This window comes from Mixophyes fleayi, chromosome 5, assembly GCF_038048845.1.
Source record: "Mixophyes fleayi isolate aMixFle1 chromosome 5, aMixFle1.hap1, whole genome shotgun sequence".
NCBI lineage: Eukaryota > Metazoa > Chordata > Amphibia > Anura > Limnodynastidae > Mixophyes > Mixophyes fleayi.
Window position 1 is genome coordinate 78,174,304 of NC_134406.1, and position 25,385 is coordinate 78,199,688.

General features: G+C 42.2%; 1 protein-coding gene across 1 annotated transcript in view; it reads left to right on the forward strand.

Moving 5' to 3' along the window:
- The window catches only part of LOC142158465 (collagen alpha-6(VI) chain-like), a 111,838-nt gene that overhangs the window by 22,398 nt on the left and 64,055 nt on the right, over positions 1-25,385 (forward strand). The window contains exons 10-15 of the mRNA XM_075212432.1: positions 1,037-1,374; positions 1,459-1,537; positions 2,739-2,884; positions 8,422-8,514; positions 19,553-19,606; positions 21,061-21,132. Coding sequence (XP_075068533.1) covers positions 1,037-1,374; positions 1,459-1,537; positions 2,739-2,884; positions 8,422-8,514; positions 19,553-19,606; positions 21,061-21,132 — 782 coding nt within the window. The remainder of the gene's footprint in view (positions 1-1,036; positions 1,375-1,458; positions 1,538-2,738; positions 2,885-8,421; positions 8,515-19,552; positions 19,607-21,060; positions 21,133-25,385) is intronic.

Below are 25,385 nucleotides of genomic sequence, written 5' to 3' on the forward strand. Positions count from 1 at the left end.
TGCCCATAATACCCCTACCATTTGTGTTCCAACCAAACTTCTCCCCTATTAAGCCCCAGTATGAGCTTGAAGTGAGGGGCTTGCTGTAAACATGGAGAGGTGTTTTTTCTGTTTATTGCAATTCCTTGGAGGGTGGATAATAAATAATTATGAAAGGCACAGAAAAGGATGTCAATTATGGGCTCCTGCACTGCAAGTTGTCACAATGGAGTCAAAATTCGCCTTTATAGAAAAGCATCAGATCATCTCATCAGTACCAACATCTTCCATTGGGGCACCCAAGGCAGCACCCCCCCCCCCCTTCCTTGCTCTTAGCCCCACCCCTGCTTTCTTAACTTAACTAGCAGACAGAAGGTGAGCTTGACATTCTCTCCTTCTGGGACTGGAAGTGTGGTGCTTGGCTGTGGCATCATAGTCAATAGCCCCATTCCAAATGTAACACTGACATGGAGAGGCTACAGCTAAAAGCTTCACATGTATGAAGCTGACTGTGTCATGATAGTCCTTTTCTGAACAGGATTCCATCGGCTGAAGACCCAATCGGCCTGGAATTCAACAACACTGGTTAGAAGAATATATCAATTTATTATGCTGGTCTCACTGAACAGCACAAATCCATATGCAGAGTTATATTTTAAATACAGGGTTACAGATCTTTAGCATGCAGACTGGAACACTAAAGAACATATAGAATATGTAGCATGCATCAGACAATATAGCTGTAGTTATAAGCAAGTTCATGATAATGAGCACAATTTAATATACAGGACATAAATATGATAAATATACTCAATGTGGTAATAGGTACCAGTCACACTTCACTGTGCACGCTGAAAGCACAAAGCAAAATATGCAGTCCAGGGTCTTGTTCATCTAGCCTCAGCTAGATTTGTTTTACAGGTATAAAAATAAACAAACAGAAATGAAGTCCTTGCCTGTCCAGCTTCTAACTTAACACACAGGAACAAAATTATCAGTAGTTCTGGGTTTTATGTTTGCTCAACAACAATATCTTACATATTAATTTTCTTAATAGATTGTTCAGTTGATATCGTAGTGGCTTTTGACATTTCAACTTATGCCAATGGTGCAAAATTATTCCATCGTCAACATCAGCTTGAATCCCGTATTGAAACAATCTTAAACAGCATCCTGAATGTGAGAAGTACAAGCTGCAACCATGGTTCAAAGCCTCAAATCAGCATTGCCTTTTACATGCCAAATGCAAATACACAGATGGCTCCTCACTTCCAAGTCTACAGCCCGGATATAGCTAAGAAGCTAAAGACAATTTACACCTCAGGTCCTTCTAATCTTACATCATCTGTTCTTCAGTCTATGTGGAACACATTTACAAATACAGAAAGAGCAAAAGTATGTACTACTAGTTATTGATACATAATTCGCATATCTTAATGCTTATATTTAATTTTTCAATGCTCTTATCATGCTGTTTAGATGCTGCTTGTCTTTACTGATGGCCTAGACGAAAATGTAACAAACCTTGCACAGAAAGTTGAAGATCTTCGAAATCAAGGTACAAGCTATACAATACATACATATAATAACATAGACCATACTTGCCAACTCTCCCGGAATACCCAGGAGACTTCCAAATTACGGGTAGGTCTCCCAGACTCCTGGGAGAGCAGGCAAGTCTCCTGCATCCTTTACTAGGAAGTGGACAGGATGTGAGGTTCAATGACGCAATATGCGGGGAATTGGCCAAAATGACGCGATTCCCTTACAGCCACGCCCCCCTTCCGGGATCTCCCGGTGTTAAAAAAAAAAAAAAAGTAGGCAAGTATGACATAGACTATTTCTCATTAGTTAGATTTATACATCAGCTCTGAATATAAAATGTGCACTATTAAATTAGTTATTTTAAATAACATTTTGCTCTGTGTAAAAATATTTCCTTGGGTGAAGATCAATCGTACAGAGCAGTATTACAAACAGGGCAGACTTAATTCACACAAATTCTAACAAAACACAAGTAGACTTACTAAAGGCAATTACAAGAGTGAGGGTAACATAAAGCAAGTATAATTACAGGCGGCAATTACAAGGATATCACGGGAAGCCAAAGGCAGCTAGCAAACTAGGTGAGGTAGGAAGGGAATAAGGGAGAGGGAAGAAACAAGAGGACGGAGAGCCTTACTCTTAAAGTAAATTACATTCATGTTTTTTGTTATTTTTTTATGTTGCATTCAGAATCGAGTAGATGGTTGAAAACATATATATATAAATGTGGCAGTCACATGGCTTTTCAATTAGCACCAATTAGAGATGTCATCTCACCTTCTGCATTCAAATGAATGGCTGATAGCTGTAAATGTCTATTGCATATGTATTCTGGGGCATCAAATAATGTTATTTAAAGACTACTCTGTCAGTAGTTATTCTATTTCTTAATAAAAACATTTTAATAAGCATTTTGATTTCACACAGGAGATGATCAAGGATCATTACCGTTAGATAGTATCTTTAAACTACAAGCAAAAGATACAATAAAGATGTCTTTGCTGAATCCATTAATGGCCCTGGTGTGGTAGGAAGTAAACCTGTCTTTGCTGTGATTAGATTCCGGCACGTCTCTAGGGTAAACATTGGTAATTATTTCTATGTTGATTTTCTGTTAGTGAATAGAGACAAAACCACACAAGGTTATATAAACTGAAATGATGTTATGTGTTCATCATTAATAATGCCTTATATGCATAAATATGTCTTTTCAGGGTTAAATGCTTTAGTTACTGTTGCCTTGGAAGGACCAAAACATTATGATGACATCAAATATGTAGAATTTGGCAGAGGCTTGGAATACAAAAATCAGATATATATTGGGTTGACAGATATTGAAGATAGACTAGCCAAACAAGTGGTGAGTTTAACACCATCATAAGTAACACATGTTTTATTTACGGCAGGGACGCACAACCTTTTGGGGTTCATGGGCCACATTTGGGGAAATTACTCATTTGAAGGGGCCACAATAAATTGTAGCTTGCTTAAACATGTAAAATACATAGAAAATAGTAGAGGAAAAGATGAACATCTTTCAGTTATGACATACTTCTCAAAATTGTTAAATAAATCTCCATAAGGACAGAAGTATTTGTGCTGGTGTGCCACCAGGAAGGAGTGGACATTCCATGAAGTGGGTGTAGTCACAACCAATAGGGAACAAACTATGCCCCTCCTCTGTAACACATTTCACATTCCCCCTGTTCCTGCACACAGTCTCCCTAGTCCCCTCCCTCCCATAGATACATAGTGTCCCTTTTCCATCTTCCCCATATTATACATTCTCCCCCTCCCTCCCTTGTAGTTGCATATTTCACCCCTCTACAATCCACCATAGCTGGACATTGCCCCCCTCCCACCTCTCCCCTGTAGCTGCATATTCTCCTCTCTCCACCCTGCTCCTCCACCCCATAGCTGCATATTCTCCTCCCTCTCCCGCATAGCCGCACATTTTAACACCTGCGCCCTCTATAGCATCACACTATCCTCTCCCTGTAACTAATCAAGCACCCCCCACACCTCTGCAATCCCCTGTACTATACTTACCTGTCCTCGTGAGCAGCTGTTGTTACTTAGTTAGCTCTCGTGAGACTAAGCACTGCAGCAATACAGGGACAGTCTGGCAGGGGTGGGGACTAAGAGAGTCCACACTCACCCATCTACAATGAGACAATGACACGGTGCAGACACAGGGTGACCTAGGACACTGGGACAGAAATACTAAAGCTTTGTGGGTTGTACAAAAACTGATTGAGGGTGTGCTTCATTAACACATGTGGTCTTACTGTCAGGGGTGGAACTATAGTGGACGCAGATGGTGTAAAGGTTATAAGTAGAGATGGGCGGGCTCGGTTCCCCGAGATCCGAACCCACCCAATCTTGTACCGAGCCAAGCAGGCTCGGTACTCTCCCACCCGTTCGGAATCGAAATCGAGGCAAAACGTCATTGTGACATCGTCAGATCTCAGGGCTCGGTTCTCGCGATATTTGAAATGCATAAATACCCGCCTCCACAGCAATCTATCACCATTTGACAGAGAGAGAGAGAGCAGGGTTAGGTCACAGGCCGTATTAGAGCAGGGACAGAGCAATAATTGTATACCTTATTCTTTCAATTATTATTGAAATTCTGCTACCAATTCTATTAGCAATTGTTAGAGCAGGAAGAGAGGAGGATAGAGGAGGCATTTTGTTCAATATTTTGCACTACAAGTGCTTTGGGGTGTCACATATTCCCCAGTGTAAAAAAATAATTTTTCTGGCTGCAAAAAGTCATATTTTGCAGCACTATCTATTGAAAAATTTGCACTACAAGTGCTTTGGGGTATCCCATATTCCCCAGTGTGAAACAATATTGTTTCTGGCTGCAAAAAGTCATATTTAGCAGCAGTATCTATAGAATATTTTGCACTACAAGTGCTTTGGGGTGTCCCATATTCCCCAGTGTGAAACAATATTTTTTCTGGCTGCAAAAACTCATATCTAGCAGCAGTATCTATAGAATATTTTGCACTACAAGTGCTTTGGGGTGTCCCATATTCCCCAGTGTGAAACAATATTTTTTCTGGCTGCAAAAAGTCATATCTAGCAGCACTATACATTGAATATTTTGCACTACAAGTGCTTTGGCCTCATTAAAATGGATTCAAAGCAGTCCACATATGAGCAGGATCAGCAAGCAGGTGCTGGCACCAGTCCTGATGGTAGTGTTACCCGAACGTCATCTGGTAAAGCCTATGTAAAAGTACATAGTCTTTTTAAATCAGGGGAAAAAACACACACAAATTTTTTTTTTTACTGTGTTGAAGCGAAAAAGAAGTGTAACTGAGGAAAAGTTAACTGCCGATAAAAGAAAAAATTGCCAGCATGCCATTCTACACACACAGTGGCAAAGAAAGAATGAGGCCTTCGCCTTTCTCTATTAGTGGCAGATCAAGAAATGTTACTGAGCCGTCTTCTTGTACGGTCAGCAAGACCAAGTAATTTGGAGTCTAAAAGTGGTGCACAACTACTGTTACGCGTGAAAGCCGAGCTGCAAGAAAACAGTAAGGCATTGATTAGAGGATAATGTATGCTCAGAATCAGAAATGACACCAATCCCTGTGGAGAGTCCATCCACCAGTGGTATGTGTAATTGTGAGCATTCTGTTAGTGTACCCATAAAGAAGGGCCCTTTCAGCAGTTCTGCTGATGTGTGCCTGAACAGCCCAAGTGTAGCCGGTGATACACCAATTGAGGATGCCACTTTGGAATTAGAAGAGGATGAGGGGGAGATTTGTGTAGGCGACGAGGGCGCTAATGAGGATGTTGATGAGGATGATGCAGACAGAGACCAAATTGCCTTTCTCAATTTCTATTTATATTCTACAGTCTATAACGGCTGAATAGTTTTCTATTTTACTCCTAGTGGAGAGGGGGTCTGATGCAGACAGATACCATTTCTTTTTTTGTCCATTTATTTTTATATTCTACAGTCTATGCAGGCTGTTTTTTTTGTATTTAACTACAAGTGGAGGGGGGGTAATTGACAGCCACCAAACTACTTTTGTCCATTTAGATTTTTTTATTGTTCAGTCTATGCAGGCTGATTTTTTTGTATTTAACTAGAAGTGGAGGGGGGGTCAAAGACAGCCACCAAACTACCTTTGTCTATTTCATTTTATATTGTTCAGTCTATGCAGGCTGCTTTTTTTATATTTAACTACAAGTGGAGGGGGGGTAATAGACAGCCACCAAACTACCTTTGTCCATTTCGTTTTATATTGTTCAGTCTATGCAGGCTGCTTTTTTTCTATTTAACTACAAGTGGAGGGGGGGTCATAGACAGCCACCAAACTACCTTTGTCCATTTCATTTTTATATTGTTCAGTCTATGCAGGCTGCTTTTTTTGTATTTGACTACAAGTGGAGGGGGGGTCATAGACAGCCATCAAACTACCTTTGTCCATTTCGTTTTATATTGTTCAGTCTATGCAGGCTGCTTTTTTTCTATTTAACTACAAGTGGAGGGGGGGTCATAGACAGCCACCAAACTACCTTTGTCCATTTCGTTTTATATTGTTCAGTCTATGCAGGCTGCTTTTTTTGTATTTAACTACAAGTGGAGGGGCGGGTCATAGACAGCCACCAAGCTACCTTTGTTCATTTCATTTTATATAGTACATTCTATGCAGGCTGCTTCTTTTCTATTTAATTACAAGTGGAGGGGGGGCTATACAGACAGACACCAAACTGCCTTTGTCCATTTCTATTTTTATTGTACAGTCTATACCGGCTGGTTTTTTTCTATTTTACTTGAAGTGCAGACAGAAACCAAACTGCCTTTGTCCATTTCTTTATATATTTAACTATAAGTGTAGGGTGTAATATACACCCAAAGACGATGGCTGCATTGCCAATAGGCTAAGATGGAGAGGAAGACAATCAGGTTTGTGTGCAGAATTAAGGACGGCCCACCAGGGATTAAACTGTTTTTTTCCTAATTTATTAGCTTTAGAATTACCTTACTTATCAAAGAAACAGGTGGAGCACTAAATTAGGTTAATTTAGGTCAAAAAAATTGATTTTTAAACAAAATTGCAAAACAAAACCAAAACCAAAACACGCAACGGCGGTTTTGCCAAAACCAAAACCAAAACCCTGAAGGTAATCCAGATCCAAAACCAAAGCCAAAACACGGGGATCAGTGACCATCTCTAGTTATAAGGCCCTTAACTGAGGGGGGGCAAATTGTGCTTTGAGGCCCAGCAATGGCCTGTTCCATCCCTGCTGATTCTTATTATTATTATTTCTAGCAATCGTTTATAAAGCACCAACATATTCCTCAATGCTATAAAATCTGGTAAAACAAATTGAACATGCTATGATTAACAATACAATAACAAACAATGGAACAGAAGGTGCTCACTAGAGCTTACTATCTAAGGAGATGAGGGAAAAAATACATAAGGTAGAACTGTATTTTTGTCTTTTGTTTTTTCTTTAACAGTGTGACCATTTATTTATTGAAAAGCGGTTATAACGACAATTTTCCATTGCCGCTTATCACAACGATAAAAAATTTGTTATTGTCATTTACCAATAAAATAGCACTGGGGCAGCTGAGTGAAACTCAACTGCTTCGACTATACTAACTGTGAGCACTAAGGCTCAACTTACAGCTTCTACGGGTCAGTCTCAGGGGTGATGCGCATGCGTGACCAGGTTAGTTGGTTCACATATGCACCAGGCGGTGTGGTGATACATGTACCACAGCAATCCTTTTTAAATAGGCTTCCCCACGCTTTGCATGGGGATGTTATCACGGGAGAAAGACAGAGAATCTTATAGCCAGCAGAGGATACTTCCTGCAATGGCCATGCTATGATAGGACCTACTTTCTTTTTGACCTATCTCTGGCGAAAACACAAAGGGGTATATTTACTAAACTGCGGGTTTGAAAAAGTGGAGATGTTGCCAATAGCAACCAATCAGATTCTAGCTTTAATTTATTTAATACATTCTACAAAATGACAGCTAGAATCTGATTGGTTGCTATAGACAACATCTCCACTTTTTCAAACCCGCAGTTTAGTAAATCTAGCCCAAGAGCTTTTCTCAGTTTGATCAATAGACCTCATGGTCTTATCTTTTATCTCACAGTTACTGATGTAAGTTACCAATATTAGAGGTCTATTTATTATGGGGTAGCGGCAACCATCATTATGTATCGCTGCAATTCTCAGTAATACATAATGAAGTACCACCACTATTTGCCATGCCAGGGCTGCTCTGGGATCCATGGCGAAGATCCGTTCCTCAGCAAAGATTTTTTCCTTTTCACAAATGCGCATAGCACTGGCCTGTGAGAGATCCACTGAATCCATAGAGGCCTTAGCTGGATTCCATTGTAAAAGTCAAATAACACCATCCTGAGACAAGCTTTTCATAGTTTAATGAATTGAAAATAATGCTGTCCCTATAGAGGTCTTTGAGGACCATGGTAAATCACAGTAATTAGGTTAAACTGAAAAATGAATCTCATGACAAAAGTGGTGAAAAAACATTTTCCCAGCGTTTACACTGGCATTTTGGCTCTTCAGCGCTTGTTAAATAGACCTCATATTTTACTAAGATTTGTAGGGATTTGCAACACATTGCCTCAGTTCTCATATATACTCACATTCACATTTTCTAACACTTTACAGTTAATTTTTAGTTACAATATAGGAATAGTCCTAAATGTTTACTTTGATTCCTTAGTTTACTTTCTTAGTATCTGTAGAATTTCAGATATTCAAGTACGGATATAATAAACAAACACATGTAGTAGACATGTACAGTTCATAACCCTGTTTGTATTATATGACATGCATAACCACTATTTGTAATAACAATATAAAATATTTTTCTCAGTCCTATGTTGCTGAAAAGACATGTTGCTGTGTGTTCTGTACATGCGCTGGAAGAAGAGGAATGCCTGGAACATATGGACCTCCTGGAAAAAGGGTACAGCAATATAAGTTGTGTCTTCAGTTATCATCATTATCATCATCATCATTAACATTTATATAGCACCAGCAGATCCCGTAGCTCTTTACAATTGGGAACAAACAGCAATAAACCAATACTGGGTAATACATACAGAGAGGTAAGAGGGCCCTGCTCACAAGCTAACAATCTATGGGACAATGGTTTGATACAAAAGGGTTAGTGTTATTATTATTATTATTATTATTATTATTATTATTATTTTTATTATTAATATTATTTATAGGGCGCCACTAGGTATCCGTAACGCAGTACAGGGACAGACAGAAACACGGTACAGGGTGAGACAGCACGGAACAGTTAACAAAAAGCACAGTAACTCGGAAGCTCAAAGTACAGCTAGATGAAAGGTGAGGGCCCCCGTGGGTAGAGAGAGGTAGAAGGGCCTCGCGGAAGAGACAAGGAGCTGGAGAGCAGAGTTAAGGTGGTGGAGAACAGGAGGAGAGGAGGCCCTGCTCGAAAGAGCGTACAATCTAAGGGGAGGGTAGGACGGACAGAGACGCAAGGGTAGGAGGAGGAAAGGGGGAGAGCGGAGGCGTAGACGGAGAGGGGGGGAGAGGAGAGCGACGAGGAGGGAGGTAGGTGGGAGACTGGAAGGAGGGCAGTTAAGTGGGGGACTGGAAGGCTATAAGGAAGAGGTGGGTTTTTAAGGCCCGTTTGAAGCTGGACAAGTTGGGTGAAGTTCTGATGGAGCGGGGGAGCTGGTTCCAGTGGAGGGGGGCAGCACGGGAGAAGTCTTGGATGTGAGCGTGGGAGGAGGTGACCAGGGGGGAAGAGAGGCGACGGTCATTGGCCGAACGCAGAGGGCGGGATGGAGCATGAATGGAGATGAGGCTGGAGATGTAGGGAGCAGTGGAGTTGGAGAGGGCCTTGTTAGTGCTACATCATATTGTTAGTTAGTGCTACATCATATTGTTAGTTAGTGCTACATCATATTGTTAGTTAGTGCTACATCATATGTTAGTTAGTGCTACATCATATTGAAAATTTGGCCAGCTAGAATGCAAAGGTTACAACATATTTAGTGAGCTGTATGCTCATTCACACAACTATGTTGGTCAGATGGTTGTTGTCTTGTGTTAGCTGTGTAGAAGGTGGTAATAGGGTAACCTAGGAACATTAAGAGGGTGATTGAGGAATATTATAAGCTTGTCTGAAGAGGTGGGTTTTCAGAGAACGCTAGAAAGTTTGAAGACTAGAGGAAAGTCTTATTGTGCGAGGGAGGGAATTCCATAAATTTGGTGGAGCCCGAAAAAAGTCCTGTAACCGAGAATGGGAGTAAGTGATGAGAGTGGAAAAGAGACACAGATCTTGTGCAGAATGAAGGTGTTGAGCTGGGAGCTAATTTGAGACAAGTGAGGAGATGTATGTTGGTGCAATTTTGTTGATAGCCTTGTATGTTAGTAGAAGAATTTTATATTGGATTCGTTGATAAACAGGCAACCAATGTAAAGACTGACAGAGTGACTCAGCAGAGGGAAAACGATTTGCAAGAAAAATCAATCTAGCTGCTGCGTGGAAAATAGATTGTCTGATTTTGAGAAGACCATTAAGGAGGGAATTGCAATAGTCGATATGGGAAATGATGAGTGCATGAATTAAAGTTTGTGTAGTTTCTTGTGTGAGATATGTACGTATTCTGGAAATGTTTTTAGATGTATGCAGCATGATGTAAATAGAGAGTTGATGTGGGGAACAAAGGATAGTTGTGAGTCAAGGATTAAACCTAGGCATCGAGCTTGCGGGGTGGGATTTATGGTCATGTTGTCAACAGAAAAAGAAATGTCAGGCAGGAAGCTTCTATTGCTGTGTGGCAATATTATTAATTCTGTTTTTGAAAGATTGAGTTTGAGTTGGCGAGAGGACATCCAAGATGAAATGGCAGAAAGACAGTCATTAACGGGAGACAACACAGATGGTGAGAGATCAGGAGAGGATAGATAAATTTGTGCATCATCCGCATAGAGATAATACTGAAATCCAAAGGAGCTTATTAATTTTCCAAGAGAAGTGGTGTAGATAGAGAATAGCAGAGGACCTAGGACTGAGCCTTGTGGTACTCCAACTGATAAAGGAAGCGGAGTGGAGGTTGTTCCAGAACAATTAACACTGAAAGAGCCATTAGATAGGTAGGATGAGAACCAGGATAGGACAGTGTCTTGAAGACCTAGGGATTGTAGCATTTGTATGAGGAGAGAGTGGTCAACAGTGCCAAATGCAGCAGAGAGATAAAGGAGAATTAGAAGAGAGTAATGACCTTCAGCTTTAGCTGTGATCAAATCATTGACAACCTTGGTCAGCGCAGTCTCTGTGGAGTGTTGAGAGCAAAAGCCTGACTGAAGAGGATCCATTAGATTGTTTACAGAAAGGAAACGTGTGAGGCGAGCGTAAGCAATTCGCTCGAGAAGTTTGGAGGGGCATGGCTGACAGTTGGGGCAGTAATCTGAGAGAGAGTTTGGGTCAGAATTTTGTTTTTTCAGAATTGGAGTAATTATTGCATTTTTGAATAGTGATGGAAAGATAGTAGAAGAGAGAGAGAGAGATTACAGATTTTAGTTAGAGGTGGAATGAGCACAAGAGACATGGACCTACCAATTTGTGAGGGTATGGAATTGAGAGGACAGGAGGTAGAGTAGGAAGATAAGAAGATAGTAGAAACTTCCTCTCCATTTGTAGGATCAAATGAAGAGAGGGTGTCAGAGGATGCGGGGAAGGAATTGAGCTGATTGCTAGTTGAGGGAGATGATACCAGTTATCTAAGTTGTCTCTGGAATAGACAAGTCATTATCATGTAACTGAGTAAATATTTATATCAAAGTATATAAAGTATCTGTTTATATTATAGAAAAGTGTGTGTTTATATTGCTTAAATCCTGTAACTGATATTTTGTTTTCAAAGTGGGGTTTTTCTCATTTTTACTTTATAAATCTAAATATGCTTTCTTGTAACTCTAAACATAATCCATATATAATACAAAGGATTTGAGCAAAGCTGATTCATAATCAATAGAGACAACCAGTATGACTAATGGGAAATATGGCTACCAGGTTATCAGATGTTGCTACTGTTACATTCCCTCCAATAACAGCATACTTGCCAACTCTCCCGGAATGTCCGGGAGACTCCCGCATTTTGCGAGAGTCTCCCGGACTCCTGAGCGAGTGTGGCAATCTCCCGCATCTGGATTATTCTGCCCACTTCCTAGTGAAGTGGGCAGAATTAAGTCCCAAACACCGCGATTCCCGGTGAATCGCGGCGTTTGGCCCCGCCCCCGCTGTCAAATGACGCGTTTTGCGTCATCACGTCATGGGGGCGGGTCCAAAATGACGTGCATTTTGGAGCCCCGCCCCCGTTACGCCCACCTCCTCCGCAGGCTCCCGGATTTCAAGATGAGAAAGTTGGTAAGTATGAATAACAGTCTGTATCAAGGGCACTTACTACTGCCGACCTCCTAGCACCAAATGTTACCAGTGCTTTCCTGTGTGCTGTCAGTATCAGATATAAGTAATATAAGAGGGTTTAGTGGGATCAGTTAAAGATTTAGCTACTTTGGATAAAATGAAACACCTAAATGCACTGTCGGGTGATTTACGATTCTTAAAAATAAAATTGGGCAGCACAACGCCATTCACTGTTAACTGACATTATGGGCGTTATCAGACACAAATTTCCATCTAGTTTTATTGGGCATGTACAGTAAAACAACATGGAATTCAGAGTTTCATATAAGCTATACTTGCTGCACCTGGGTATACAGATTGGGGTATGCAAGAGCAATACAGAAAATACAATAAGGGCGTGCACACATAAGATGCAGTCTATTTTGAGTAGGTTACTTGTCCAGTTATCCAGGCAAAATTTAGTGGTTAATTGAGCCACAGTGCAAAGATTCATGCATGGATCTTTGCAGTGTAATATAACAAATAATAAACAAATAAATAAAATCAGCGTAGTTTCCTCCCAGTGCATATATCCTGGTCTGGTTACAGCTAATGTGGAGAGGGAGAACATTGTGCCCACCAATAAAAATCACTATAGCACCAGGCTTTGACAGGCTGTCTGGTCACATTACAACAGGGAATCCTGCAGAGTGGGGGCCCCAGTTATAGTGACACTCATCCCCAGTGTGTTCAGCATGGGGCTGAATTCTCTAGGGGAATCATCACCGCAAAAAATATGTGTCCCATATTCTAGGAAAAAAACAGTCCTCTGTGTTAATAGCACTACCCCCAACACCCCTGGGCAGTGTGTGTTGGGGTAATAATGTTAAAAACAAATTTTTTAATATGTGCCACTACAAGTCCCAGAAGCTGAATCACGATACATTTAAAGTATATCTTGCTCAGCTTTAAGCGTATCTTACACAGTTTATTGAGATGCACGTATCCTAAGATACGTGCATCTCTGGTGCTAACCTAGATTGGCGCTGACAGAACAGAGGTGCGGAGTCTAATGGTTTACCTGGTGTTCACCAAAAACCAGCGCAAGGCGTGATTGGCTACGCTGCCAGGAGCTTGCAGGTCGAGGCTCTCTGGACTGCCTCCAGGCGAAGCACAGTGGAGGAGGAGTACAGGATCAGTGTTGTAGGGAAGGTCAGAAGGTGTCAGACATCTGAACTGATACAAAGGCAGGCAGATACAGTAGTGAATCGAAATCCAGATGGGAGGTCAAACGAGCAGGAAAACTGGTACACAGGCAAATACAAGACAAGATCAGGCTCCAACAGGAGATCACAAGGAAGGGTCTCAGGATACAAGACACGGAGGAGTCAGACAAGTATGGTACTGCTACAGTGTCAAAGCGCTCTTTAAATAGGCGAATGTTTGAAGTAGCTGCCCCTATAGCGGTCATGTGACAGCCGACATGCGAAAGTGCCGGCTGTACACTATAGCGATCGTAGCTACAGGGAGTGGTTACTGTTGCGAGTAAGAATTCGTAACAGTACCCCCTCCCGTAAGGGTGGACACCAAACAGCCTAGAGTGGTTTATCAGGAAACTTTCTGTGGATTATTGTACATAGACAAGGAACATGTACATCCGTAGCCTCTATCCAAGAGTGTTCCTCAATTCCATAACCTTTCCAGTCCACAACTAATTGCAAGGAACCTCTGGAGATATGAGAATTTAGGATTTGTCTGATTTTTGTACTCCTGTTGGTCCTGAAGTAATATAGGAGGAGGTGGTTTGTTTGCAAGAGAAAATTGATTCCTTACTACAGTTTTTACAGATTTAAGAGGGAAGCGTGGAATACATTAAGGATCCGCAAGGTGGGAGATGAGAGCCACAGGATTGATGACTTCCACGATTTTGAAAGGACCAATAAATCTGGATGCTAACTTCATACTGAGCACTCATAATTTAAGGTTGCAAGTGGACAGCCAGACCTTGTCTCTAAGATTCCAGTTAGATATGGGGTATCTCTTCTTTTCTGAAATTCTCTTATAGCGGGAAGATATTTTGTTCAAGTGTATTTTCACTTGAGTCCATATAGCAAAAAAACCCAGAAGGAGCAAATCTAGAGCCGACACTTCGATGGAAGGAATCTTAGATAACATGGGTAACTTAGGATGGCAGCCATAATGTACGAAAAATGGGAAGTTGGAAATTGCCTCATGGAAATGTAAATATTAAGCAAAATCTGCAAAAAGAAGTAAGTTAACCCAATTACTTTGCGATATACATTATTAAACATTTCTTGAGCTATTTCGGCCAAACCATTGGACTAGGGGTGATATGCAAAAGAGAAATTAAGCTTGATACCAATATTCTTACAAAAGGTCCTCCAGAATTTAGAGATAAACTGGGAACCCCAGTCAGACACAATTTCCAAAGGAAAACCAGGTAAGCGAGCGACCTCCTTGAGAGAAAGGCCAGCTAAAATAGAAGCAGAAGGATGTTTTTTGAGAGGTACAAATGGGCAGTTCTGGAAAAGCAATCCACACTCACCCAGATGACATCGCAGGCATTGGAAGAAGGCAGATCAGTAATGTAATTCATAGATAAGTGGGACCACGGATGGTCAGGAACCTGTAACGGAATGAGTGGGCCGTAAGGTCTCTGGTGAGGCACCTTATGTTGAGCGCAGATAGTGCACGCAGAAACAAAATTCTTTACATCATGGCAAAGAGAGGGCAACCAGTAGCTTCGAGAAATTAACTCCCATGTTTTCTTAATGCCAGCAAAACCAGAGAAGCAAGAGACATGAGCCCAATGCAACAACTTTGTACATAACTTAGGAAGAATAAAGGTTTTGTCTGGAGGACAATTGGTGACCCTTGAAGGAGTGTTGGTCACTACGCATTTAGGATCCAAAATCAATTTGTTCTCCTCAGAGGGCTTTCTATCAAGAGGGTCAAAGAACCATGAAAGGACATCTGCTTATGTGTTTCTGGAGCCTAAATGGTAAGCTAGAATGAGCTTGAAGCATGAGAAAAAAAGAGACCATCTCGTCTGTCTAGGATTCAAGGACTAGGCGGATTGTAAATACAGAACTTTCATATGGTAAGTGTAGATAGTCACTGAAAACCAGGCTCCATCCAAAAGGTATTTCCACTCTTCAAGGGTTCATTTGAAGGCTAGCAGCTCCTTATCCCCTATTCCATAATTCTTTTTGGCAAGTAAGAGTTTCCGAGAGAAGAAGGCAAAGGGATGGAGCATCCCAGCGGAGCACGGTTGAGAGAGAACAGCTCCTACTCCGTACGAGAAAGCATCAACTTCCAGGGAAATGGACAAAGACAATTGGGTTGTTGCAAGATGGGTGCAGAAGAGAAGATCCTCTTGAGACGTCTAAAGTCTTGCACAGCATCTGGAGGTCACTCCTTGATGTTGACTGTCTTCCGAGTAAGAGATGTGATGGATGCAACTAAGAAGGAGTCATTTTTAATAAACTGGCGATAGTAATTCACAATCCCCAATAAACGCTGGGTAGCCTTCATTCCTTGGGGTTGAGGCCACTTTGAGTTTATCAGGATCCATTTGAAGTCTGGTACTGGAAACAATGTAACCCAGAAAAGGCAACTGCTTTTGCTTAGAAAGGCATTTTTCCAGTTTACAAAATAGGTGATTAGTTCTGAGATGGGTGAGAATCTCTGTTACATGTCTCCAATGCCTTTGGAGATCTTGAGAGAAGATGAGAATATCATCCAGATATACCATGACAAACTAATAAAGAAGATCCAGGAATATTTGTTGATGAAGCCTCACTTGACAGATGGAACTGACCCAATTGCATAGGTTGCAGGCGCAGTATCCCACAAGCAGCGTTGGACACGCTTCTTGGTTCATCAAATATCCTTTTAAATGTACTTAGAAAATTGGAGCAATTCTGAAGTACTGACTCTTTGTGTTCCCATATGCAGGAGGCCCAAGCAAGGACTTGACCGGACAGAAGAGAGAAGACTGAAGTGACTAGCTTTCTTGGAAGGAAAGTTCAAGAGGAGAAGTCTGAATTGAATTGCGCACTGATTCAAAAATCCTACACAATTTGGGATCTCCATCAAACTTCAGGGGGGTTAGGAATGTGCAGCTGAGAAGAGGCCGCTGGAGGAGGTGCTGGTTCAGATGGTGCAGCAGTTGGACCTGAAGCAGCCAATGCATTCTTGCATTCTGTAGGGTATCCAAGAGTGTAGATAAGCCCTGAAGGAATTTTATTAGGTGCTCCTGATTGGATTCCTGTTTCTCAATTCTCCCCATGAGATGTTGAAGGAGGTCCCCAGGTGAGGGATCTGCAGGATCCATCTGAGTGGTCAGAGTGAACTGTAACGAACACTGCTAAGGAAGATGGATCCCTGGTGCTAACCTAGATTGGTGCTGGCAGAACAGAGGTGCAGAGTCTAACAGGTTCCCTGGTGTTCACCAAGAACAGTGACAAGGTGGGATAGGCTTCGCAGCCAGGAACTCGCAGGTCGAGGTCCTCTGGGCTGCCTCCAGGCGTAGCATAGTGGAGAAGGAGTACAGGATCAGAGTTGTCTGGACTGGTACACGGACAGGTAGATGCAGTACCAAATTGGAATCCAAATGGGAGATTAAACTAGCAGAGAACTGGTGTACAGACAGGCAGATGCAGTACTGAATCGGAATCCAGATGGGAGGTCAAACAAGCAGGGAAACTGGTATGCACACATATACAAGGCAAGATCAGGCTCCAACAGGAGATCACAGGCAAGGGTCTCAGGATTCAAAACACGGAGGAGTCAGGAAGTAAGGTACTTGTTGCTCTGATACTGCTACAATGTCAGAGCACTCTTTAAATTGGTGGAGGTTTTAATTAGCCACCCCTGTAGCAGTCATGTGACAGCCGACATGCGGGGAGTGCCAGCTGCACACTGACCGTGGTGATCGTAGCAATGCTGGAGCGCAGATTGGGTAAGGATTCGTAACAATAACCAAGTTAGAGCGCAATTTTGTGGCCCGCATATGTTCATGTGCGGGTTGAAAATTGCTCTCAACTCTAAATCAAGCCCTTTGTGGCTACTGTGAATTTGTTTCATAGATAAATGTACATAGATTAGCATGGCATCCATGAGCAAATATTTGTTCAGGATGATGGGTGAAGCTGTCTGGACCAGGGCAGATTGTGGTATTTTACATGGAGATGAGCAGTTCAGATTCTGAGAAATCTGATAAAACCAAATTTTTGGGTATCGAGTCAAACCGAGCCATGACATCCGGCCAAGTAACAATCTGAAAATAAGGCAAAGTGTCACATTCGAGAAAATGTCTTGTTTGTTTTGGATTGAGATTGTCTATACATAGCCCTCGCACATCTTCTGAGCTCACCATTTTAGAACTTACAGCATGTGGGGAGGTCCATTGGTGGTATTGTGTGATTTTACTGCAGAAATCTTTACAGGATATTTACAGATCACAGTCTGCTGGAATTGTGCGTTAAAGTGGGAGTGACACTCATTACTTTCCTCTGACGTCCCGGCCGTCGCCATGACGACCGGGGCGTCACTTCCGGATCCTGGCCGACCGTTGCCAAGGCAACGGTCGGAAGCTCTGTGCCCTGCGCTACGTCCCGGCAACGGAGGAAGCCGGGCGCGCATGCGCAGAAGATAGTATGTTATACTTAAACATCCTGGGGCTTGATTTAACAAGCCTGTGGGCTGATTAACACCTGATTCATTAATCAGGCAGGGGGTGTGTGTGTGTGATTCAGAGCTAGGTTCTGATTGGTGGCCACTAGTATTTAAGGCAGTGAGGTTTGCAGCCTCACTGCCGGTTATAGTTCTGTATCCAGTCTGCTAGCCTGCTCCCTGCTTGTTCCTGTCTATTGAACCCTGTTACTGCTTACCCGTGTATGACCCTTGGCTTAAATTTGGACCCCGCTTGTGTATCTCGTGACCCTGACCTTTGGCTTGAATACTTACCTCCCTGTCTGCTTGTGACCTCTGACCTCTGCTTGAGCTCCACTCCGCTGCTTGGGTTCTCCCTAGCCGGTGCACACTTCACGACCCTCTGCCAGTCTGCAGCCCAGTCTGTCCCCACCATCAGGGGCTCCAGTGAATACCTGACTGGTAGAGTAGACTCCGGGTTGTGTTGTGCCGGCTAGAGGGGTTCCTAACAGTGAGAGAGTGAAACAATCAGTGACTACTGGTAGTAATACTAGTATATTACCAAACTATTTAGGGACAGATGAAAAACCAAAGTATTTCTTGATTTTCAAAATGCATGATGAATGTGAAAGCTATTTAGTGAGAGGCAGAGTCATATCTGTACTTTCAAGCAGCCAAAAGACAATGTATTTGTGTTTGACTGTGAGCAGCATACCCCAAACAAAGCCAAATTATTTCTTGATTTTAAAATCCAACTGTTCGAATAGGAACGCAATTATGCGAGGGGGAAAATCATATAAAAAAAAGCATGGTAACCCCAAAATAGAAAAACGAACAAATTGTATCAATTTTAAAGATACTGTGGAGTAGTGCCTTTTTTGCAAGGTAACAGTACCTCATTTCCCTATCATATTGTGCGTCTACCTGGTGTGGGTGCAGCTACAAGTAGATCTAACTTCAAATAGCTTTACTCCTGTTGTCGATCATGGATTAATCTATAGATCCGGAGCATCCTATTAATAGTACTGGTAGTAGTAGTACTTTACTTTACTTTATTTAATTGCCATCCTATCTGTCACTGCTTTACCACTATGTTTCAAAGGTATCTTATATTTTGTTGAAATGCTATGTAGTAGTGCTGCTGCTGTCACTAATTGACCTTTGGTCAATATTGGTGAAAATATTGACAGTTGTGACCGTTTTTTGACCATGTAAATGCAATCCATTTCCAAAACAAAAGACACATGAGGGTGGTTTTGCCAAAACACGAGGGTCACTCTCCACACAACCCTAGTTTTATATAATATGCAAGCTATCTGTAATAATACATTAGATTATGGACATATATGTAAACAGGCTTAACATGTCTCTTCTGCAGCAAGATATCTCCTTTGCTGTGGTAACCATGATGATGTTCATAAACCAGTTGCAGGGCCACCTTAACAACATTATGGGCCCCCGGGCAAAGCAGTGCAGCGGGGCCCCTACCCCTATATATGTGTATCATATATAGATATAGATATATATATATATATATATATAGATAGATAGATAGATAGATAGATAGATAGATAGATAGATAGATAGATAGATATAGATATATTTGCAGGATTTTTTTTTTTTTTTGCAGGATTATTTATTTTACTTAAGAGCCCTGTCTATGGGGCCCCCTTGCCTGTGGGGCCCCCGGGCACCTGCCCATCGTGCCCAATGGAAGAGATGGCCCTGACCAGTTGTATCAGTCACTTTGGAAAATATCACTATTATGCCACCTACTGCAAAAATAGGTTGCAGGCATGCCAATGTTCCACAGTTTGGTGTTTTTCATTCCGATGCAATCCATCCAGTGCAGCATTATTAGTCATCTGAACAAAATGCTGAGAAATACAGTTATTACCTGCACTCACATTCTACTTGTCTGTTCTTCCCCTTCATTCAGGGACAGCCTGGGCAAGATGGAAGTCAAGGACATGAGGGAGAAGATGGCAAGGAGGTAAGTCGCTCTATTTAAAGTGATACAATGTTAGTCTTTACAGTAGGTACAAAATAATATATATATATATATATATATATATATATATATATATATATATAATGTTATTCAAGTGAGTTATGGGTGTGAATTGCTTCTGCTGTCAAAAATTATAATGTAATTAAATAAATCACCTCTAACCTTACATTGGTTTACTCATGAGACATTTGCACTGAATGCACAAACTTGCATAGTGTAATTGCAGATCACTTTCTAATGGTTGCTTACCATAGTGCTATCATTATATTTATTAAATCCATATCATACCAGTGTCTAGTGCTCAATAGGACAAGCATTTATACAAATATTATGTTCTTTATGCTTGTATTGAGATTACGGGCCAGAGTCATTAAAGAATGTAAGGCCAAGGAGCAGATGTTCTCCAGGACAAACCATATTAAAGGGGTGTATATTAGTTTATTAATTTGCACATAAGTTAAATATTGCCTGTTTTTTCATCTAGAACAGAAATACTCGATAGTTTTATGTTTAGACTGAAATTTAAAGTTGATCTAGGACATGCCCTACCCCAACTATACATCTGTTCCCACATTTAAAATTTTACAATTTAAATTACCCCCCCCCCCTCCTTCCAATGCAATATGGTTTTGTCCAGGTGCAAAAATACTCCTTTTTTACGCTTTGCTCTCCTTAAGGATTTAGGCCTTACATGAGCAACATGAGACATGAGTTGACCAACAACAGACTTCAAAAAATACTATTGTTTCATACTGTCTGCTTGTGGAAGTGACATGCTTCTTGGTTGCATATAAGTGACTTATTTTGAGCATGCAAGCTGTAATGATGCAGAGTAAATAACTTTATTAAGGGTATAGATATAGATAGATATAGATATAGATAGATAGAGAGAGAGAGAGAGAGAGAGAGAGAGATACAATGGTTGACTGGGCTAGTATATTGGAGGTATGCCATATCGCCACCTCTCGATCTGCCTTCATTGTCAGAAACTTAAATTCCATTCACTTACGTTTGCCATACCACAACTGCCTAGCAGAATAATACAAGAACTTTTGAATATAGACCCATTATAAATATTGTAATATTGGTATCTAGAAAAAGTCACTGAAATATGCCATGTAAAATAAAATCTTTATATTCTATCTATTGTGATTTTTACTTATCGAATTGCGAAAATAATTATATAAAAAAGGGCTATGGTATTTCCTGCAGACATTATTGTTATTATTGTTCTGAGTTAAGCATAGACAAACCAATACCAGCACATTTGCTAGGTTGAGCACATTTATCACTGAAAAAAAATAATGAATTATAGGTGGCCTGGCACTTGTATATTGATATACCTATATCATTATTACAAATGCATTTTGTACATGAAGGGATCTCAGTTAAGTTTCTTCAGTGTAATATATATTTTGTGTTCAATTTTTCTTAAGGGTCAAAGAGGATTACCTGGTGCAACGGGTGAGCCTGGTGACAAAGGATGTTCAGGGATTAAAGGCCCTAAGGTAACATTGTACCACTGAAGGAATATTGCGGGTGAACTATATGCTGGTTGTTTCACCATGTCCTGTGTTGGACATATTAAAATGTACAGTTGCAATTCCATGAAAAAAAAAATCTGGTGTGTTCTTCTAACATAAATCACTGTGGCAGTCTATAAGTAAATTGTTGGCATTTATCATTTTCTCTTGTTATTTTACTTCAGGCTGCTATTAATGATTCTGGACTACCATGGCAACCACAGTTACATGACACATGATGTAGTGAGCACAGTGGCTCTGGAATGCCCCTCTGACCCTGTTTGCACTGTGACAGTCTCCTTCTCCACTCTCTCCGTCACATGACATGCTGAGAGTTGTGAACTTGTGTCTCTGCAGCAGACAGACTGTGAATGGGTCTGGTGGAGATATTTGTTTGCCAAAAAGAGTTTTTGAAAAGGAGATAACAATTTTTAGAATGACAGCAACATCATATGCTTAAAATTTACTAAATTGTTTTTAAAAAAAAATGTATTTGGGGTTGCTGCTTTAAATTCACTAAGAAAGAGTGACATTAGCGAGGAATTTCAAGACCAATATTCATGAGACACTGGTTCCAAGAGAACTGTTATATGGCATTCTTATTACTATTGGTTCAGCTAACAAAATGACTGCCTTCACTGTATCAATGTGAAAGGTGGTCATCAAAATATTTTCTGCCCATATTGCGCTATATTGCAATATGTTTATGTCCATTTTATTTATCTAAAGAGGATAGAGACCACAGCTACAATGCAATATTTATTGTGAATGGCTTAGAGCAGTGGTTCCCAAACTTTCGCAGTTCGCGGCACCCTTAGAGTCTCCAAATTTTTTCAAGGCACCCCTCCAAAATAATTTTTGAGCAGTCCTGTTTTAGAAGTAGTTGGGTCAAAAAATTGTAATAAGTATTTAGGTCAGGACAGAAATACTTATTTAGTTGTATGCAAAAATGCCCCCTCTGCATCCAGACACTCTGCCCTCAGGCACTCTGCCCCCTCTGCATCCAGACACACTGCCCCCTCTGCATCCAGACACACTGCCCTCTCTCACACTTCCCCCTCTGCCCTCTGTCACACTGTCCCCCCTCCTCTGCCCTCTCACACGCTGTCCCCTCCTCTGCCCTCTCACGCTGCGTCCCCCTCCACTGCCCCTCTCACGCTGTGTCCCTCTCCTCTGCCTTGCTGTGCCCCTCCTCTGCCCCGCTGTGCCCCTCCTCTGCCCCACTGTGCCCCTCCTCTGCTCTCTGTCCCCCTTCTCTGCCCTGCTGTCCCCCTTCTCTGCCCCGCTGTCCCCCTTCTCTGCCCCGCTGTCCCCATCCTCTGCTCTCTGTCCCCATCCTCTGCCCCTCTGTCCCCCTTCTCTGCCCTGCTGTCACCATCCTCTGCTCTCTGTCCCCCTCCTCTGCCCCGCTGTCACCATCCTCTGTCCCCCTCCTCTGTCCCGCTGTTACCATCCTCTGTCCCCCTCCTCTGTCCCACTGTCACCATCCTCTGCTCTTCTCCTCTGTCCCGCTGTCACCATCCTCTGTCCCCCTCCTCTGTCCCGCTGTCACCATCCTCTGCTCTCCTCCTCTGTCCCGCTGTCACCATCCTCTGTCCCCCTCTCACCATCCTCTGTCGCGCTGTCACCATCCTATGTCCCCCTCTCACCATCCTCTGTCCCCCTCTTCTGTCCCCCTCTCTCCATCCTCTGTCCTCCTCTCACCATCCTCTGTCCCCCTCCTCTGTCCCGCTGTCACCATCGTTTGTCCCCCTCCTCTGTCCCGCTGTCACCATCCTCTGCTCTCCTCCTCTGCCCCGCTGTCACCATCCTCTGTCCCCCTCTCACCATCCTCTGTCCCCCTCCTCTGTCACCATCCTCTGTCCCCCTCCTCTGCCACGATCCCTCTCACTCTGCCCCGCGCCAGCCATAAAAAAAAAAAAAACAGAAACTTACCAATCCGTCGGGCGCCGGGACCCAGCAGCCTCCTCTCTCCTGCAGCTTGTTACTGACGTCGATATTCAGTGACAGCTGCAGGAGAGAGGAGGCTGCTGGGTCCCGGCGCCCGATGGATTGGTAAGTTTCTGTGTTTTGTTTTTTTTTATGTCCGGCTCGCGGCACCCCAGTGACAGCGCCGCGGCACCCCTGGGAGCCGCGGCGCACAGTTTGGGAACCGCCGGCTTAGAGGTTTGGTAGCAGCTTACAGAGGCATACATGGCCAAAGAGGCATCCCAAAATTGGATGTGAGCATCATGTAATTGGTTCAATTTCTACCCTGGGATCCATTGTTAGCCAGGTATCCCTCACTGCGAATCGCATCATGGAGGCTCCCGTCCTGCCCACTTCACTACGAAGTGGGTAAGATACAGGAGAATTGCCTGCTCACCAAGGAGTCTGGGAGACCTACCAGGAATTCGCGATTCTCCCAGACTTTTCGGGAGAGTGGGCAAGTAGGATATACAGTCAAGGCCATAAGGTTTGAAAATGACACAAGAATTGTTTTTCACAAGTTTGCTGCTTCAGTGTTCTTAGATCTTTTTGACAGATGTTACTATGGTGTACTGAAGTAATATTACAAGCATTTCACAAGTGTCAAAGGCTTTTATTGACAATTACATTAAGCTTATGCAAAAAGTCAAAATTTGCAGAGTTGACCCTTTTTTTCGAAGACCTCTGCAATTCGCCCTGACATTCTGTCAATTAACTTCTGGGCCACAGACAGACTGATAGCAGCCCATTCTTGCCTAATCAATGCTTGGAGTTTGTCAGAATTTGTGGGTTTTTGTTTTTCCACCCGTCTCTTGAGGATTGACCACAAGTTCTCAATGGGATTAACGTCTGGGGAGTTTCCTGGCCATGGACATAAAAAATTAGATGTTTGATCCCTGAGTCACTCAGTTATCACTTTGCCTTACGGCAAGGTGCTCCATTATGCTGGAAAAGGCATTGTTCGTCACCAAATTGTTCTTGGATGGTTGGGAGAAGTTGCTCTTGGAGGATGTTTTGGTACCATTCTTTATTCATGACTGTGTTCTTAGGCAAAATTGTGAGTGAACCCATTCCCTTGACTGAGAAGCAACCCCACACATGAATGGTCTCAGGATGCTTTACTGTTGGCATGACTCAGGACTTATGGTATGGCTCACCTTTCCCTCTCCGGACAAGCATTTTTCCAGATGCCCCAAACAATCTGAAAGGGTATTCATCAGAGAAAATGACTTTACCCCAGTCCTCATCAGTCCAATCCCTGTACCTTTTGCAGAATATCAGTCTGTCCCTGATGTTTTTCCTGGAAAGAAGTGGCTTCTTTGCTTTCCTTCTTGACACCAGACCATCTTTCAAAAGTCTTCATCTCACTGTGCGTGCAGATGCACTGCTGCCATTCCTGAGCATGCTCTGCATTGGTGGTGCCCCAATCCCGCAGCTGCATCAACTTTAGGAGAGGGCCTTGCGCTTGCTGGATATTCTTGGGTGCCCTGAAGCCTTCTTCACAACTATTGAACCCTCTCCTTGAAGTTCTTGATGATTCGATAAATGGTTGATTTAGGTGCAATCTTACTAGCAGAAATATCCTTGCCTGTGAAGCCCAGCAATGATGACTGCACATGTTTCCTTGCAGGTAAGAGGAAGAACAATGATTTCAAGCACCACCTTCCTTTTAAAGCTTCCAGTCTGTTATTCTAACTCAATCAGTATGACAGAGTGATCTGCAGCCTTGTGCTTGTCACCACTCTCATCTGTGTTAACAAGAGAATCACTGACCTGATGTCAGCTGGACCTTTTGTGGCAGGGCTGAAATGCAGTGGAAATGTTGTTTTTGGGATACGGTTCATTGTCATGGCAAAAAGAGACTTTTAAATTAATTGCAATTGCAATTTATCTGATCACTCTTCATGACGTTCAGGAGTATATGCAAATTGGCATCATAAAAAGTGAGGCAGCAGGCTTTGTGAAAAATAATATGTGTGTCATTCTGAAAACTTTTAGCCATGACTGTGAAGGAAAGGTGCAAAAATTAAAGACAAGACATGTCTCTTCTAAACTAGTGCACGGGGCAGGCTGGGCTGGGGGGGCAGGGAGGTTTTTGACCCCCAGGCTGGTCCCATAGTGCAAAATACCCAACAAGGAAGAGCGCAAAGCATCCAGCATATTATAATTACAATTTATTGACAAATAAAAATAAAAATCGGATAAGACATATATCTATATCTAATTCAATATTGAACTAGACGCTGACCGCTAATCTAGTGTGCAAGTCA